At 39.8% G+C, this 16,931-nt stretch overlaps 1 protein-coding gene across 1 annotated transcript; it reads left to right on the top strand.

Annotated features, from left to right (window-relative positions):
* Positions 1-917: 917 nt before the first annotated feature.
* On the top strand, positions 918-15,061 carry axdnd1 (axonemal dynein light chain domain containing 1; the record flags this gene model as incomplete). The annotated part of the gene is made up of 28 exons (XM_083911455.1): positions 918-1,018; positions 2,040-2,160; positions 2,244-2,347; positions 2,547-2,640; positions 2,913-2,998; positions 3,110-3,166; positions 3,346-3,454; positions 3,722-3,843; positions 4,119-4,259; positions 4,468-4,572; positions 4,965-5,085; positions 5,226-5,327; positions 5,464-5,630; positions 5,827-5,896; positions 6,217-6,451; positions 6,596-6,812; positions 7,178-7,271; positions 7,560-7,744; positions 8,027-8,117; positions 8,391-8,534; positions 8,947-9,021; positions 9,619-9,663; positions 10,047-10,148; positions 10,278-10,369; positions 11,002-11,141; positions 11,233-11,301; positions 13,461-13,639; positions 14,915-15,061. 28 exons carry the CDS (start codon positions 918-920, stop codon positions 15,059-15,061), a joined length of 3,315 nt encoding a protein of 1,104 aa, XP_083767581.1.
* Positions 15,062-16,931: the final 1,870 nt, after the last annotated feature.

Here is a 16,931-nt window from a genome sequence, read left to right as displayed (position 1 = left end):
CGGATTATAATGGGAGGGAGTTACCGCAATCTGACTGCACAGACACAGCTGATGTTTAGGAATGGTGTTTAACATTAAGTAAACCGAGCTAAATGTAGCCTATATGTTATTTAACTAGGCTACACTAAAACATCTAGGCTAAAATATCATGATATGATATAATATTCTTGTAATAACAATCAGTAAAGATACTGAGCCACACTGGATAGAAAACAGAAATCCAACTGACCGAATTAAACCAAAATGGAATTATTTATGTTTTGTTTACAGATTTATATTGATATAAAGTATTCAGACTTTAATGCCAGACATGATTAAACGCCTTAAATAGGATTTGCGTTTGTCTTCAACATGACATTGTCCTGTAGACTAGTTTAGATATGATCTAATCCATTAGGACTCCAGTTTTCATTTATTCTTCTTTATTTCGATCATTTAAAAAAACAAATAAAAAACAAGTGGGACACGACATAAAAACCCAAAACATGCAAAACCAAAAATATTTAAAAAGTGTCATAAAACATATTTATAGGTAGCCTAAATGGATCATACGTCCGAAAAGGAGCAGGAGGAAGCAAAAGCACTAGCCTAAATTCAAGTTCATGAAAATATAATACGTTTAAATGTATTGTTTTTTTAATCTTTTCTGTACTGATAACAAAACAAAGGATACATACAGGTAGCCCACATGTTCCCTCCTGCAACAAGCTTCAGTGTCCACGGAAGGCGCTTGGGTGTTTCCATGGCAACGCGTCCAGGAAGTTGAACTTCAGGGGAGGAAGGAAAGGGACGGTTTTTTTTTCTTTCTTTTTGGGGGGGCAGGTAAGTAAAACGAGTTTATCGCCCACATTACTTTATCAGAGATTCGTCATTTGAGTGCATAAACATTACTGTAACATCTGTACCGTGAGTCCAGGATGTCTGCGTCCACCAGAGCCACTTCAGCGCCGAGTTCACCGAGGCCGGAGCTCCTGGACACAAGAGGTGACGTTAGTGTACAGACAGTGGGGGAGGATAGGTTAGCTACAGTGCTCTCAGCGTGCAGGTGGATAATAAACAAAGTAAACATTAGCTCATGTTTGGATAACGTTACACATACTGTAACGGCGCACATTCGCTCTCACACATACAGTCAGTTAGATACATACAACAGTGCAGCTATACAAGTCACACCTTTCCCCTCGAACTAACACAAATAGCATATTTTCCCTCATCATATAACGTTATCACAACAGTAGTTTTAAACAATGCAGATGGAAGTTAAAGTTATAGGAATATATGATTTGTAGATACTTGTTTTTTGTGTCATTTTTTTTAAAATTAGAAAGACTATATTCTTGAGATAGACTAAGAGGCTAAACAATAAATCACACTTTGTTTGAAATAAGAAGCACAGATTACCCAAATACTCTTCTATCCAACTGGAACAAAAGTATTCCGAACTGACGCACAATACCCAATGTGATAAACCAAACAAATATGGGAAGCCTGAAGCGTCATTCATTTGCATGATGCAAGAAAAATATGGACATTTAGTATGAGCTAGGGTTGCACCATATGAGGAAATATTACAATTGTGATATGATTCACAATGTTGGAGGAAATTATCATTTTTGCAACATTATTCTCATTTTCATTTGAAAATTATGATTATCATGGTGATTTTTTTTTTCTGGGATGTACCAAACAAGGATTTTCTCTTTAGTCTGTAGAATACAAATTGTAGGCCGGGACATCTCTGCAGCACCTCAATAAATACAATACAATATAACTCAATACAACACTACAAAACCACTCAGAATGATATTTTGAAACACATTTTGCCTTTAACAATTATTTTGTCTCCCTGCAGTTTGGATATTGCGCTAAATCTGCAATAAATTTAGCAACATTAATCCATCAGACACATACATTGACATACCACCCCCTCATACAAACGTCAGGGTCTGAGTTATACACCTTCTGATCTGTTTTATGTTTTTTTTTTTTGTTTTTTTCTCAGTGGCAGAACTGAATTTTCAAGTCCCAGCAGAGACCAGGAATACACAGCCTCCTTGTATCAACAACCACATCATCCCAGATGAACTGCTGGTCAACCTCACCTCCACTGTCTGCAGCAGGAGCACACTTGGGCACACTGCACACCATCGGCACTGCAAGGTACATTCAATCCTCTTTTATATCTTAGTGTTATTTCTATGTGGGGGTTTACAACAGTGATCCTAAGATAACTTTGTATACAGGGCTGTGGAATCAGACGGCCGGATGCAGTCTGGCATCACCCACTCGGACGCAAGAAGTACAAATTCTTTCTGGAGCAGCCAACGTCTCTGACTGGGGCTGGCAGGTCAGCTAGACCAACGACAACATAAACAATGTTCTGTATCAGTAATTCATTACAGCAACATATTTATGTATGTTTAGTCTGATACTAATACAGTACTGGGTTAGTACAAACCCATTAGCATTTTTATTACTGGACAGTGGACACTAAAGTCAAAGTGAATGCTTGTTTTATCTTTTCTGTTTGCATGTTGTCCATACAGGGATATTTCCTTCCTGTGTGATGCTATGGTAACCCAGAGCAAGACAGCACCCCTCCCGCCACTGACTGACAGGAGTGGCATTGGAGACACACAGGTTAGCAGTCTCAGCTGACCTGTTTTGACTTTCTGGCCTTTTAATCCTTTATGTCTCATGAAGACATAAAGGATACCATGCGGATTCAACCCACATTATGTCAGTAAATATTACAGTAAGGGTCTATTACAATATTACAGTAACTTCTAAGTTTGTTTAAAAGTTTAGAGAGAAACACTAAAAGATTTCCATATTCAGTAGTAGAAGGTTTTATAGTTCATCTATACATGTACACAAGGTCCGGTGATAATCACAGACACTCTGTCTTCCAGAACTTTAACGTCTCAGAGAGTCTGATCCCAGAAGAATATCACATTGTGAAAAACAAAGGTCTGCGGAGCCTTGAATTCTTTGAGGAGTGAGTCTGCTTCATTATGTTCACCCACTTTATTCATGTTAATTGTGCACCCTCATATTAGCATTGGAATTACAATTTTCTGTCAACTCTCATGTTGCTTCTCTCCCTCAGTGCGTTCACAGTGCAGCTGCAGGATGATGAGCAGAAGCTACGGGTCTTCCCTTCGCTGTGAGTTCAAAAATACAAATTTGTCAAGTTTACAGATACAGTCGAGTAGTCTTCACTGGAAGATTTTGTGGTCTGAATTAATAATGGTACAGCCTAATAGTGAGAAGTAATAGTGCTGTGTACCTTTAGGTAGAAAAAGTACTGATAAGATAAGGCATGCGTGTTTTCTGTGGGTCCAGGAGGCCCAGTGGCAGACTTGAAGTGGTCCAGCTGATGAGGATGATGGACGACATGTTGGAGAAGGCCGGAGTGGATCAGCAGAGTGAGGAGCTGACAGAGCTCTCCGAGGTAGGCAGACAGAAGCAGAAAGCGACTGACACGAGTGCTGCGCTGCCTTCATGTACGTTGGGGCTGTTTTTATACAGATGTAGATATTTATGTGACTAACTTCCTGCCTCATCAAAAGCACAATGTGCAGTGTACTGTTAGTGTGTTACTTTCATCTGGCAACATTCCTGTCATAACCACAACATATTAAGAAATGTGTACAGGGAGTTGTCTAGAGGTATAGTCATCTATTCATATTAAAAACAGTGTAAATGAAATGTCTTACAGATGGAGGGGCTGCTGGAGCTGGTGCAGGTTGAGCAGAACATATACAATATTGTTTTTCATGAACTGATCAGGCAAGTCAGCGTGGGCTGTGCTGAGAGAGGACAGCTGCTTGCCAAACTCAGGTTAGGAGCCATTACATTAGGAAAGCATCTAATGATAAAACCTCACCAATTGTTGAGGGAGGATCATTAGCCTTAAAACCAGATTATATGTGTAAATAAGAACTCGTAAAATAAAGCATGATTCTGAAACGCTTGTCTTTTTTTGTAACCTCAAGTTGATTCTGAAACCTATTTTGACAGATACCTTGGGGGAAATTTGGTATTTGCAGAAAATATTTTCCAGTAATGACCCCAGGAAGCCTTTTTTCTCATAACTCTTGTGTTTGTGTGTCCAGACAGCGCTACCAGTCCCTGCTTGAGCGAATCCCCAGCCGTCTGAAGGCTCTGCACACTGAGGCAGTGGCGCAGCGGGCTCTGGACCGCAGGCTCACTGAGGAGATCCAACGCATCAAGACATCCATCCAGCAGCTCAACACGTACGTAGGTCAGGTGTCATGGCTAATGGGTCATGATGATTGCAAATACTGTGTGCTGCTAAGCACTGGAATACTATAGTGATTCTTTTTATTAGAGGAAATACAAGAGATGAAAATAATAGCACTCATTACAATGTATGAATATGAGAGAAGTGTGATTTTCTGATTTCTCGGCATGTGTGTTAATGGATGTGCGACCTCTTCACAGGGAACTGTCCAGAATCAGAGCCCATGATGCCTTTGTTTCCCAGCAGGCGGAGCGTGCTCACCAGCAGCTGGCTGGGGTGCTCGAACAGACTGACACCAACTCAGAGTCAGTCTCTTGTACACATTTTCATCAAGTTGATGCATTCCAAAATACCCCAGTTATCTGGTCCGTATGAGTCAATATAATTGTCTCTTGATCAAAATTACAAAAACTACTTATTCATCGACTATATACAAGATATTGTTATCAGAGTATCCCTGCTGTCATATACACAGCAGTGGTTACTGTATCATTACTTTGTAATTATTACTTAAAAAATTGAATTTCAGAGAATCAAATAAGTGATACCCAGGGTAAAAAAAACAGATTTTTCTGGACATTTTATATTGAGATCGAGCCTAAGTTCGGCAGCAGGTTAATAAGCGGGCAGTGCAACAGTACAACATGTGATTGGATGTACTCTCTCAAATGGTCCATGTGCCATGTGCTCTTGTCAGTGTGGTCCAGGGTTACCATGAGCTGTATGAGCTACAGAGGGGTCGCCTTGAGGCTCAGCTGCTCCAGATGACCGAGGAGAGAGCCTGCTGGAGCCAGCTCACCTTCTGCCTCGCTCTCAAGGTGCTTACTTTGCTTGCGCAATCAGAAGGAATGGGGAAGTTATTAATATAGATTATTTTATTATGTGGATAGCTATGGCCAACTTTGTTGCTGCCTATGATTTTTGGGTTGTAAAGATCAAAATTTTCTGTGATTGTCAGGTGATCAGTGTGAAGAAGCTGCAGGTGATCAGTCGATTGCATATCATTGAGCAGAGCTGGTTCAAAACAGCTGAGCACTGCAGCCTTTACCTCACTTTGAAGGTAACAATGCAGTTCCTTTTTCCAAACACTTTCTCTATTACTTGTGGAAACAAGCCAAACGCCCCAGGTGACTCTTTAGAAATATCCCTGTTGGTTAAATTACCCACTGACTATGACAGTGACCATCTTGCTGTAGGACACAGAGGACCTGAATATCATCATGGAGCTTACTGGCTACTGGAAAGAGCATCTGACTGCTTTCATGTCCCAGCTAAAGAAGACTGAGCATGCTCAGTGTGAGCAGATCAGTGCTGTTCAGCAGGGCATCGCCAAGTGGCTCGCCTTCTGCACCACACAGAACAAGTAAGGGCCAGCAATGCTAAACTCCATCAGTTAAAGAAAATAGGATTTTCTATAAACTTGTAATAACCTTATTAAGCGCTTTTATTGAGACGCAACACCCAGTATAGTGTTGATAATTTGACAAGTCATTGACAGCAATTTATGGAGGAGGTGATAGGAGTGTGTATTCTGTCAAATACTCTCAATCTCTTTCAAGGTGTCCTGACCCAAAGTATGAGCAAGCTTCATTCGAAAAGATTCATGCTGATTTGAAGCAGTGGTCAAATGTAAGACAATACATTTACTTTCTCTGTCTGTATTTTAATCATGGTGGTATTTAATGTTATCTATCTGATGTATTAGAATCTAAATAAGAATTTAAATTTGGGTCAAAAATCAAAGTCAGCTGGCATTTCATGCCAGACATACAGAGGAAAACAAAAATGTGTTTCCCTCTGACCCAAGGTGCAATAAGTACAAAATATATACAATAAGTCAATTATAGATTCCAAGTGCAGAAGAAATATAAATCATACAGTATGTTTGGTCAACAGCTGAGTTTCCTTTGTTGTCCGAAAGTCCTCGCCTGTGTTTTGTTTCTTTGCAGACGTTGGCCCTCCAACGAGACTACTACCAAGGTGAGAAGCTGCTTTTCTGCCAGCAGACACTGGGCGAGCTTTTCCATGTCAAGGAAAGATGGCTGAATATGAGTCTTGAGCTATTCAGAAGACACCCTTCTCCTGATGGTGAACCCCGTGGAGGCCAACGGGCCCTAAGAGAGCTGGACAGGGTCCTATCTGAGCTCCTAAAACAGCTGGACACCCAAGTCACTGGAGAGAGCGGTGAGGACTGACAGAGACACAATTCTGAATAATTTTAAAAGAGCTAGAAAGTGTGATTTTTCGGCCTACAGGCATGTAAGTATAGTATAGTATACAATTTCACTTTTCCCTTATGGACTTAAGTGTTCAGCCATGCTGTTTCAGGGATCCACGGACAGATAATATCACTGCTCGGGTTGATGGAGTCCCAGCTTTCCAAGCTTGGTGTAGTGATTGGCCGGGCTGAAATGATGTCTGTCTCTGACTGGCTGAAGCTGGAGAAGGCACTTCACAAGTGGCAGAGTTTGGCTGAAAAAGCCCTTCAGAATGTCTCTAGCATGCAAACAGAGAACAAAAAGGACAAAAACAAGCCTGACATATAGTAAGTTTCGTTAAAACATTGCATTCAATAAAAAGGCAGATTATTTATTTATCAGTAGACACATTTGTAAATTTACTCCTATGATTAAACCTTTGAATGTTTAATGTACAATGAATGTGGTACTCTGTTGTGTTTGTTCAAATGTATTTAACCAGCCAAGCAACACATATTTACTAATGTGCGCAAATCAAATCAAATTTTTATAGCATAGTATATATATATACTATAAATATATATATTTATTTATCTTGTGTGATAACATGTGGTTGAAAGACTACAAGGACCAGGACCATCCAAGAATACAAATACAACTTAGTAAGAAATTAAGTCTGACAAAGATTTCTCCTGTGTGTTTCTTCAAACAGTACAGAGACAGAAAAGGCATTCGACAAAGTGCAGGAGTTCATAACCAATCTGTCCAACTTCACTGATGGTGAGAACCAGAGACTGAGTGAGGAGGTCAGTACCAACCAGGTTTAGTCCGCACACATTTTGAAAATACAATGTCACTTAAGTGCATTTCCATCAAATGTTTCTGGAACAAACAAATCAAACAAATATCAGATATTACACAGACAATACATCCAAATGGCTAAAACCCCTCCTAAGATGTTGTGACTCTGAAACTCATATATGTGACCAAAAATACTACATTAACTACATTATTAGATATTTAATGTATATGCTTGTTTGCTGTTATGTTACAAGGTGCTACTCTTGAGTTTAAGTGTTTTCCTCTCCTGCCAGGTGAGTTCTATTCATATGGCTCAGATTCGCTGGATGTTGGATCTGTTGCTCCTCGTGGTACCTGACCATAACGAGGACCAAGAACAAGGAAACAACTACATTACAAAGATCTCACCCCAGACACTGGATACGGATGCCAAGATGCTGGCTAAGAAACTGGATTTTTTTTCCATGTACATCAGCAGGTACCAGACGTTTTTACCTGTTTCTACAATTTGCAGATGCTATTAATCAGAGTAACTTACAATGAGTGCATAGTAAGTAAACTTTGTCATCTTACACAAAAGTGAACTGAATTGAACTACAGAGGGCATTGATAACCTCTTCACTCTATACATACGAACTCACAGCACACAGAAATTAAATGATAGTTTAAGTATGTTCCTTTACTTAAAGATTGAAAGGATCATAGAGTGGGGTTTTCTCCAGGATTTACTGATCAGGGAAATGTCTGTTTTTGACTGCAGCTCTTGCAAACTGATTCTGGAGGAGCAGATTCTGAACAACCCACATGGAGTTGAGGCTGAAAATGAGATGAATGAGTGCAGAAAGCTGCAGGTAAATAATGTCCTGAGGTAGGATACAAAAAATAGCAAAGAACTGAAAGTAACATCAGGGCATGTTTACATTTCACAAGAAATCATTGCTTCAGGTTCACTTGAAAAATACAGAGATGCAGCAAACCTACACTCCATTTTGAGACTGAACAGCAGCTCTGTCTTGGGTTTTCAAACATTACAAACTTAGAAACAATACTGCAGTTACATAGGATGAGATAAGCTAAGCAAACCTACATTTGTACTGTGTGTTTGTTGTTTTGTCCCTCTTCAGAAGGAGTGCACTGATTGGGTGGAGACTTCTGTAATCCTGCTTTCAGGAGTCGGAGGTGGTTCTGTGGAGCTGCCTGTCCAACAGGCTGACCCTGCCTCTAGCAGTGATGTACCCGTCTCTCCAGGAGACAGCATGGAGACTCTGGTGAGGAGTCAGTTAAAATACAACCCACATTAATAGGCCTAATTTGATATAATTAATTTTTGATTGATGACTTTACAACACATTTGCTGGCAATAGTTGATTATTTTATTTAAACTTAGTTAAATATCATGAAAGCCTGGTGCCAGGTGACTGACAGTGATATTGATACTACAGTGACGTAGAGCAGACATCATAGGAAAGATTGCAATTGATCGGAGTGTAAGTATCAGACTTTACAGTAGTCAAGGTCTGATGCTGGCATCAGTTACCAAATTAAATTGTGAGTTTGAGACCTGGAAATTGTTAGAGAAGTGAGACGAACGAGAGGGACACCAAAGCACAATTTAATTGTGTCTGGATCGAAAGTCAGTGATGTTTTTGTGATTTTGCATGTGTCTGTGTGTGTTTATAGGTAAACATAGAGGTTTCAGAAGAGCCTACTGCAGAGAGTGTGGTCAAAGATCAGACTGAAACAGAACTGAGAGAGGTGAGTCATATCAACAGTACAATTTAAAAGCTCACTGACACCCTTTTCAACAATTTAGACAATGCTTTAGAAAATGAAAGGTCCAATGTTGCTACACAACACTAAACTCAGTTTGGAGTCTATCTCGTGGACACACTAAGGATGTATAAGGTTATCCAAATGTTCAAACATTTTTTATGAAGGTAAAGGTTGAAGGAAGAGGACAAACATCAGCAACAATGATGATAAAGACCGTCTGTTATTTAACCAGAGAATCAAAGTTGAAAATTTCATTAAACAAAGCACTGAGGCTCAAAACTAACTACGCTTTTAAAAACAAATTGATGAACCTATAATCAATTTTTTTAAGCCTATTCTAAGTTTATTGTTTGTTAATTTTTTTGTGAAGTCAAACTGAAATGGGTAAATTTTTTGATTAATGTCGCCAATGGTATAAATAACTATTGTTAAGGTTATTAATGACATAAATTTTGAATGGTATTTTGCTCTAATCGATTCTAATGATGATGTGCAGTAGATAAGGTATTCATCAACTGTTACCAAAATAATCCTAATCACAATGTTAATAATGAGGGCATTGATGGTGTTTCTCCACAGTGCACTGCTGAAGGACATGATACACAACAACAAGAGGTTTGTCAGGTATTGATATAATTTTCATGATGTTTACTTACTGTAGATTGTAGTCTGTGCATTATTAGTGACCACATTTTAAAAAATCTGATCCCAAAATCCAGGGCTTGTCTGGATCACTGACAGTAGACATTTATATGTCTTAGTTATAAAAGACAAAACAGGAAAAACGTGTATTTCTCTGCATTATATTCATTTTTCCCTCAGGTCTGGAAATCTTTGACTGATATTTTGAGATTTTTGTTGAAGAGAAAACAGTTTTTAAGAATTGAATTAACTGTCAGGGGATTTTAACAGGTCTTATCAAAGGTACACAGCTTGTTTCACATGTTCATTATACAGTAGGAAACAGACTAACTTGCTAAAAATTAACTGTCGTTGTTGTCCTGTAGGGGGAGCTAGCAGATTGTGAGAGCCCAGTGGTGAAGCTGATGAGCTATGATGGGAACATTACACAAAGGAAGCTGGGAGAGAGCACTATCCTCCTGAATGGGGTCAGAAAATTAAATCACACACTTTCTCAATGTCATGCCTTTCACTGTGTATAGAACTGAACAAACTGTTATATACAACGTGAAAGGTCTGTGTCTCTGACCATTCATCTGTTTGTCTCTGTCTGTCAGACTGAGGAGCTGGTTGTGTCTCCAACAACAGATGAAGCCCAGAAAGCTTTTAGTGATCTGACCACAGTAGGATTACTGCAGCAGGAACTGCAGTAAGTTCCTTTTCTCATTGTTGAGTGAAACACAGGTATTTTTGTTATACTGTGTGTGTGTGTGTGTGTGTGTGTGTGTGTGTGTGTGATATATATTAATATGTCACCTTTTAGTGGGGAAATGTATGTTTTTACCCTTTATGTTCCTCTGAACTGTTTTTTCGCAATTAGTCCAAAAAGAGGACAGTGACAACGTCAATGTTTATTTGGTTTGTCCATGTACTGTTATAATAACTCGCTGCTATTGCCTCATTTGTGCCACACAGGAATTGATTAAATTTTTAATTGGTTTCTTTATTGTCTAAAATAACAAATGGTAAGCTAGCATAGGCAGCATTTACCACCATGGCTGAAGATCCATGCTTTTGTACTCCTCTCAGATTCAGAAATACACTTTTACACCCTGAAGGGCCACACGAGAATAAATACGTCCGATGTGCTATCCAGTTTAGTAACCATCAAACATCATGGAATTAAGTTTGTTGAATCTACACGTTTCTGTGGTTGTTCAGGAATGGAGAGTATTGACTCTATTGACTTGTGGATGTGTGAAGGACATAAAGGCCAAGTTAGAGTTCTCTCCGTGTGTGTGTGTGTGTGTGTGTGTGTGTGTGTGTGTGTGTGTGTGTCAGTGATTCAGAGCTGCGGGTCCAGAGTACTGAGCAGCGAGCCCTGGAGGCTGAGGAAGCCCTGCAGGCAGCGTTGGAGAAGATTCAGGACCTGGAGAGACAACTGCAGGGGCGGTCCAGTCTGGAGCCCAATAATAGTGAAGGTACAGACTAAACTAAAAATTCTATAAACTATTAAACAGAGAGACAGTAACGCAGTATGGTAAGTTGTACATGTCTTTGTTTGCGTTGCAGGGGAAAAGAAAACACCACCACCTTTCCCACCAGTAGTTACAACTCCAGCTCCTCCAAAGAAAACCCAAGTTGAAGCCAAACCAACAAGCAGCACCAAAAAGACAAAGAAGCGGTGATCTGTCCTGTTAATGTTGGGAGAACTATCACTTCTAAGATTTTATGTTTAATGTCTTCTCTCTGTTGTCTGCACTCACATCCATAAAACCAGTTAAAGAACACCACCCATGGTATTATGACTTCACATTACCGACACATGGACTGTTTCAGAAGTTTAGAAATGTAGCCATCCAAGTAAAAGATGTTTCCAGTATCAAGGGGTTGTTCAATATTCATACTGCTTGGTTGTTGTATGAGAATGACTATTATGGCTTGCTGTGGTTTTGTGTAACCTTGATATATCTTTGACTCAAAGTAAAGGCACATTTGTTTTTATTTCCTTCCAAAAAATAAAGTGTCTGCAGGCATTACATCACATTTACAAGTGTTACACAAACCCAGTTTACCTACAGTAGAGGCTCTTACACCCTTCAGTGCTGAAGCTCACCAGCTTAAACCTTTCAAATTCCAAAACACTCAAGAAAACATTTATAATGAACTCATATCTTAAAGCAATTCCTAACTTTCTTGCATGTCTCAGTTAGATCACTCAGCGCTACCCTCCAGTCCCAACCTCTTCCCCCTGCCTGACCTCTGACGCTCCCTCCTACCTCCTGACAAGTGCATTGAGAGAAAAACGCTGTGTTCCAGTGCCATGGGAAGTCCGAAGTTTCGGACCTCCAACTAGGCAAAGTGCACTGGAATGCCTGTCAAAGTGTAATCTCCTATTAGTGAATTTGGGGAAGATCGACCTACCCGTGAATATTGATAGTGTCTAAAAAAGCAGCATGAGCAGAACAGGTGAAACGGAGCAATGGATGACGGGCAGGAAGCTTGGCAAATAATTTCATTTGGACCGTATAAAATGATTGGTCAGACTTGTCAGAAATATATGAGAATTGAATCAACCATTTGGCTTGAAGATAACTTTCTTTAATATGATGAAAATTTCCTGAAACTACCATTAGTTGAGAAATTCTGGATCACACTCATTCAATAATAATTAATTAGATAATTTCAACTATAATAAGCTTTTGTGTCATAACAGTCTTTCACATCATTGGCGAGTCGGTATCTGGTTCCCCCTCTGTCGTCCCTTCCTCTCCTTCCACAGCGGGGGGAGGGGGAAGTGGTAGGGAAGAGAGGTCAGTGGTCACGTTGAGGAGATCTGGGGGCAGTGGAAGGACCAGGGCAGGATGGAGGAGACGGAGAGAAGCCCTGAACCCCTCCCAGACATCTCTCTCCCCTTCTGCTGCTTTAATCTGGAGGAGAGAGGACAGCTGTTGGACTGCAGCTTTACAAATACTGCTGAGAATGCAGAACTGATCTCGCTGGTAGAGGTAAGCTTCAGTCTTTGTTGTTTGTTCGGTGGTGTTTGTGTGAAGTATAATAAGTCCCTCAAAAAGGCGGTTCATTTTGAGGGAATAATAATAAACAGCAATTTTAATAGGGCCTTTGTTAGCCCGATGATGTTGGTGCTCAGGCCCGAATAAACCTTAGATTATAAAGAGATGGTATAGTTACTCACTCTGACCTGGTGTTGTCTCTTGGCCTCAGCCTCGGCAGCCAGACTCTGCTGTAACTCCACAGGAAAACTGAGCTCGTCTCTGACAGAAAAATCAAACACAAGCCTGGTCAGCAGGAAGATCAAAGTAGGCTACAAATCTCTACATTCATCTTTGCTGTTTACCTGGAAAAATCAAAGCTTTCAGAGGAAAAACACTTTGCACACAGAAAGTGATGGTTTTCTTACAGAAGCCCTGCTGGCTCTTTGTATCGCATAATTCAGCCACTTTCTCTTCAATCATCTTGATTCTCTTCAGCCATTTAAAGCAATAGCTGTTAATATCAGGTTATGCTGTCAGGCCCAGCAAGAGCTTATTTCATGCTGCTACTGTTTTGCAAGTGTTCAACGACCATAAAAGGTCACCAGGTATAGGAGGGGCATCAAGATCAGACTCTACACCCACAGGAATGAGTAAGGTAGACTAGAATGCACTTCTGTCAAAGGATGTCATTTCATTCTTAATCTTGACTTTCAACGAAACTCAGTAAATGAAATGCAGTCGTGATGTTCTTTATTTTTTTTAAATTAGTCTTACATGTCTGCTCTCTCCACCCTGATGCCCCAGCGGCAAGCAACAGAGTCAACTGCTGCTTGCATCTGCTGTCCAATCCTCCTCCTGTGCAGCAGGATGTGGCTGAATGTGTGTTGGGCGAGAATGTCTCTGACCACTGCCTGGACCAGAGTCTGCAGCATTGTGGTCAGACTGGACAGGGCCGCGCTGCACAAAGCCACATTCTCTATCTGGTAATAACACACTGCACTCAGCTCCGGCCTCACCAAGTCCTTTGTCACCACCTTGGGTACAGACATGTGATCCAATTAAATTCTCGTCACTTTATGGTTAATTAGATTTGAAGATACTTTAGTGAAAGAAGTTGTTGAAGTTTATCAGCCAGTGACAAATGATTATTTTCTACAATGAAGATTTCAGGAAAAGCAAAATTCATTTATAGTAAATAGTTTATCCGTAATTTTTACATATGGAGCTTTATTGTGCTTTATTATTCTGTACCGTGTGAGGAGGAACCTTCAGCATTTTCAGTCGGATATCAACCTTGTGGCACACATCAATGAATGGGAGGTAGAAAAGAAGGCCTGGAAAAAGGAAGGAGAAGGGTTTGATCTCTAAAAATTATATATACAAATATACATTTGAACTAATAATAATAATAATAATAATGAATAATAATTCAAATTTGAACAATATAGATTGAACTAATCTTTTGGTTTTAAAGCTTTACAGGATTCAGCAGTGTGATCACGAGCCAATCAAACCCAACAGTAATTCAAACATTGATACACAACCTCAGAAATGGCAAGTGAAATGTTTTGTTTAAAAAAATAAATAGAAGAAAGAAGAAATTTTAAATAATCAGTAATTGGCGACAACCTGGTCCTCTGGGTCTTCCACGAAGTAGGTGGCCCAATCTGAAGATCACAGCTCTCTCATGCTCCCTCACTACCTGTCAATCAATTTGACGGTCATCAGTCAGTCCATGAATGGAAGAAAGTGATGGCTGCATTTTCCAGTGTGTTACTATGTCATTGGACCAGCTTTTAGTGGTCTAATGTCGGTCAGCTTTTATACAATACCTTTGTACAATTACATACAGTGTAGTCAGAAAGTATTAGGACATTGATACATATATTTGTTATGTTGGCTGTGAACTCTAGTACATTGGATTAGAAATCAAACAAAGGCTATGAGGTGATAATATTGACTAGCCCATTTTCATGCTAAAATCCCCAATATTCACTTATTTCTCCAAATATTTTACTTTTTGTTGACGTGGAAAAGGTTGGAGCATAATTTTCACCATCTCAGATTAAATTTAAATATTATAATGATTCATCCTTTAACTTCTCCATTTCAAACTGCATGTGTCCATCTATATTTCCTGGACCTAGTCCTCTGCATCCTTCTGATGAAGGAATCACACTAGATTTTTAAGTAGATTATTGTGCAGTGTTTTGGCTTCTGTTAGGTCTGTTGGTGGTGTAGTTCGTACTTTGACACAGAACCAGATGGAAAGAGGGAGGATGAGGAGAACCAGAGCCAAGACGAAGACCATCAGCAGCCACTCAAACACTCCCAGGTTCTTCCCTTCTAGGCCTGCAGAGAACGGCAGTATGCGTCAGTTTGAAAATAAATCAAGAGAAGGCTAATTTTGCAAAGTGTTATGACTAAGTTTTTAGTTATTATTTGTCAATACCAAGATAAATGCTGTGATTGCAAGGTTGCATTCTTGATTTCTTGAATCCTTAGAAAAATAAAGAACTAAACAACCCATAACAGAAATAAAGCCCCTGTTAAGCTTCCCCCCATCTGTGCATGCAACGTCCCTTCTTCCACTTACCGTCCTCATGATCCGCTGCTTCCAGGAGCCCCAGGTTCTCCTCCTTGACCTCATCCTCTCTCACGCTGTCTATGTCCACCACAGTGGATCTCCCCTTCACTTCTGCCTCCTGCTCCACCTTCAGCTCATTTGTTCCCGTCTTCTCCTTGTGTAACCTCTCTTTCCTCACTGCGGATGCCTCTGGGACCCGGCCTGCCTTCGATGGTCTTTGTCTGTGATTTCTAGGAGGCACAGGGGCTCCGCTCTCCCTCTCCTTCCTTGGCCTCATTCTGGATTTCGGCTGGAGACCGGGGTGGACATCGGAGGACTTCTCCATGCTGGCTGGAGGCTCTGCAGTAAAGATCATAGGAGTGATGGCTGTTGGAATACTTCTTATCAATGGGTTAGTGGATGGTTTTCTTTTTGGGTGAAAGAAGAAAGGAAGAGAAACGTTGTGACTTTTACTGCCGAGTTGCTTCCTCTGACTGGAGGTCTGTAACTGGAGTCAGTAGAGCTGCTGTCTACTGTGATAATTACACAAAATACATGGACGGTTAATTACTGTTTGGCTGTGGGAGTAGGACTGCAGTGGGAGTGACACTTACCATCACCTCTGTTTTCAAATGATTTCAGGCCAGGGATTTTTGTGAGCATGATGTTGTCAAAGCAGTAAACAAAAAGATAAGAAATAGTCAAGATAATAATGTGAAAAATCATCGAGATATGATAACAGTGACTCATGTACAGGTCAATTCTTGATCTAGAATAGAATAATCTCTCTCTCTCTTCATTTTTGCATTATTCTTTGCTCTTTTTATACAAAAACTCTAAAAAGAGTAAAACAACAGCAGTATCAGATGTTTGATTCTCTGCTCTCAAGCCAGTGTTTTCTTTGACTTTTACAGACACCCTTAATTCTGTCACAAACATTAAAATCCTCCCCCTAACAATAATATTACACGTCCCCACATTTCCCTCGTAAGAGAGTAAAGATTAGCAGAAATGTTCCCAAACTTTAACTATAAATTCAAAGTTGTCCTCTCAATGCAAAATTCAAAACCACACTGTAAAAAAAAAAGGACAAACTATAAATTAAAAACTCCCCCTGACACTGCCTTTATTATTAATGTTTGAATTAAGGAAAAGTGAAGAATGCAGCTACACTGAAAGTAATTTTGTTTTAACACTTTTGCAGTAACACTTGCTGTTGAAAGATATATGAGATAAAGATTGAAAGCTCAAGAGATACATAAAGATATTTGAAAGATATTTGTTGATTTCATATGATTTAATCTTTGGATGGAAGAAAATTATATACTTGCAAATAACAAAATACATGTATACATGGACCCACCAAAATCAGTGACGTCATTCCATTGGGATATTGGTGGAGATGTGTGTGCCACTGTTCTGTAGGGAAAAGTTTAATTGTATTGCCATTAAATCATGCATAGCACATGCTACTTAAGTGCATGTCACAACACTAATTGCATTAAAACCTTTATACCTCTAAATCACTGTCACTGGGTCCATTTGTTTGGGTTGCACTTCTTACCTTGTAAAACTGGTGCCATTCAGAGTTTACTGCTGGGGAAAATTGTGACAGTGGAGCTCAGGGAGTCACAGTGTCTTCACAGGGAATGTGCAGCCTCAGGCCTCTCCTTTCTAAAGAGCTGATGTAGTTTATTCTCTGTTTTACA

The sequence above is a fragment of the Echiichthys vipera genome, assembly GCF_963691815.1.
Source record: "Echiichthys vipera genome assembly, chromosome: 3".
In the NCBI taxonomy this organism is placed as follows: Eukaryota; Metazoa; Chordata; class Actinopteri; order Perciformes; family Trachinidae; genus Echiichthys; species Echiichthys vipera.
Note: the sequence above shows the minus strand (reverse complement) of the source record. Positions and strands in the feature narration are given on the sequence as shown.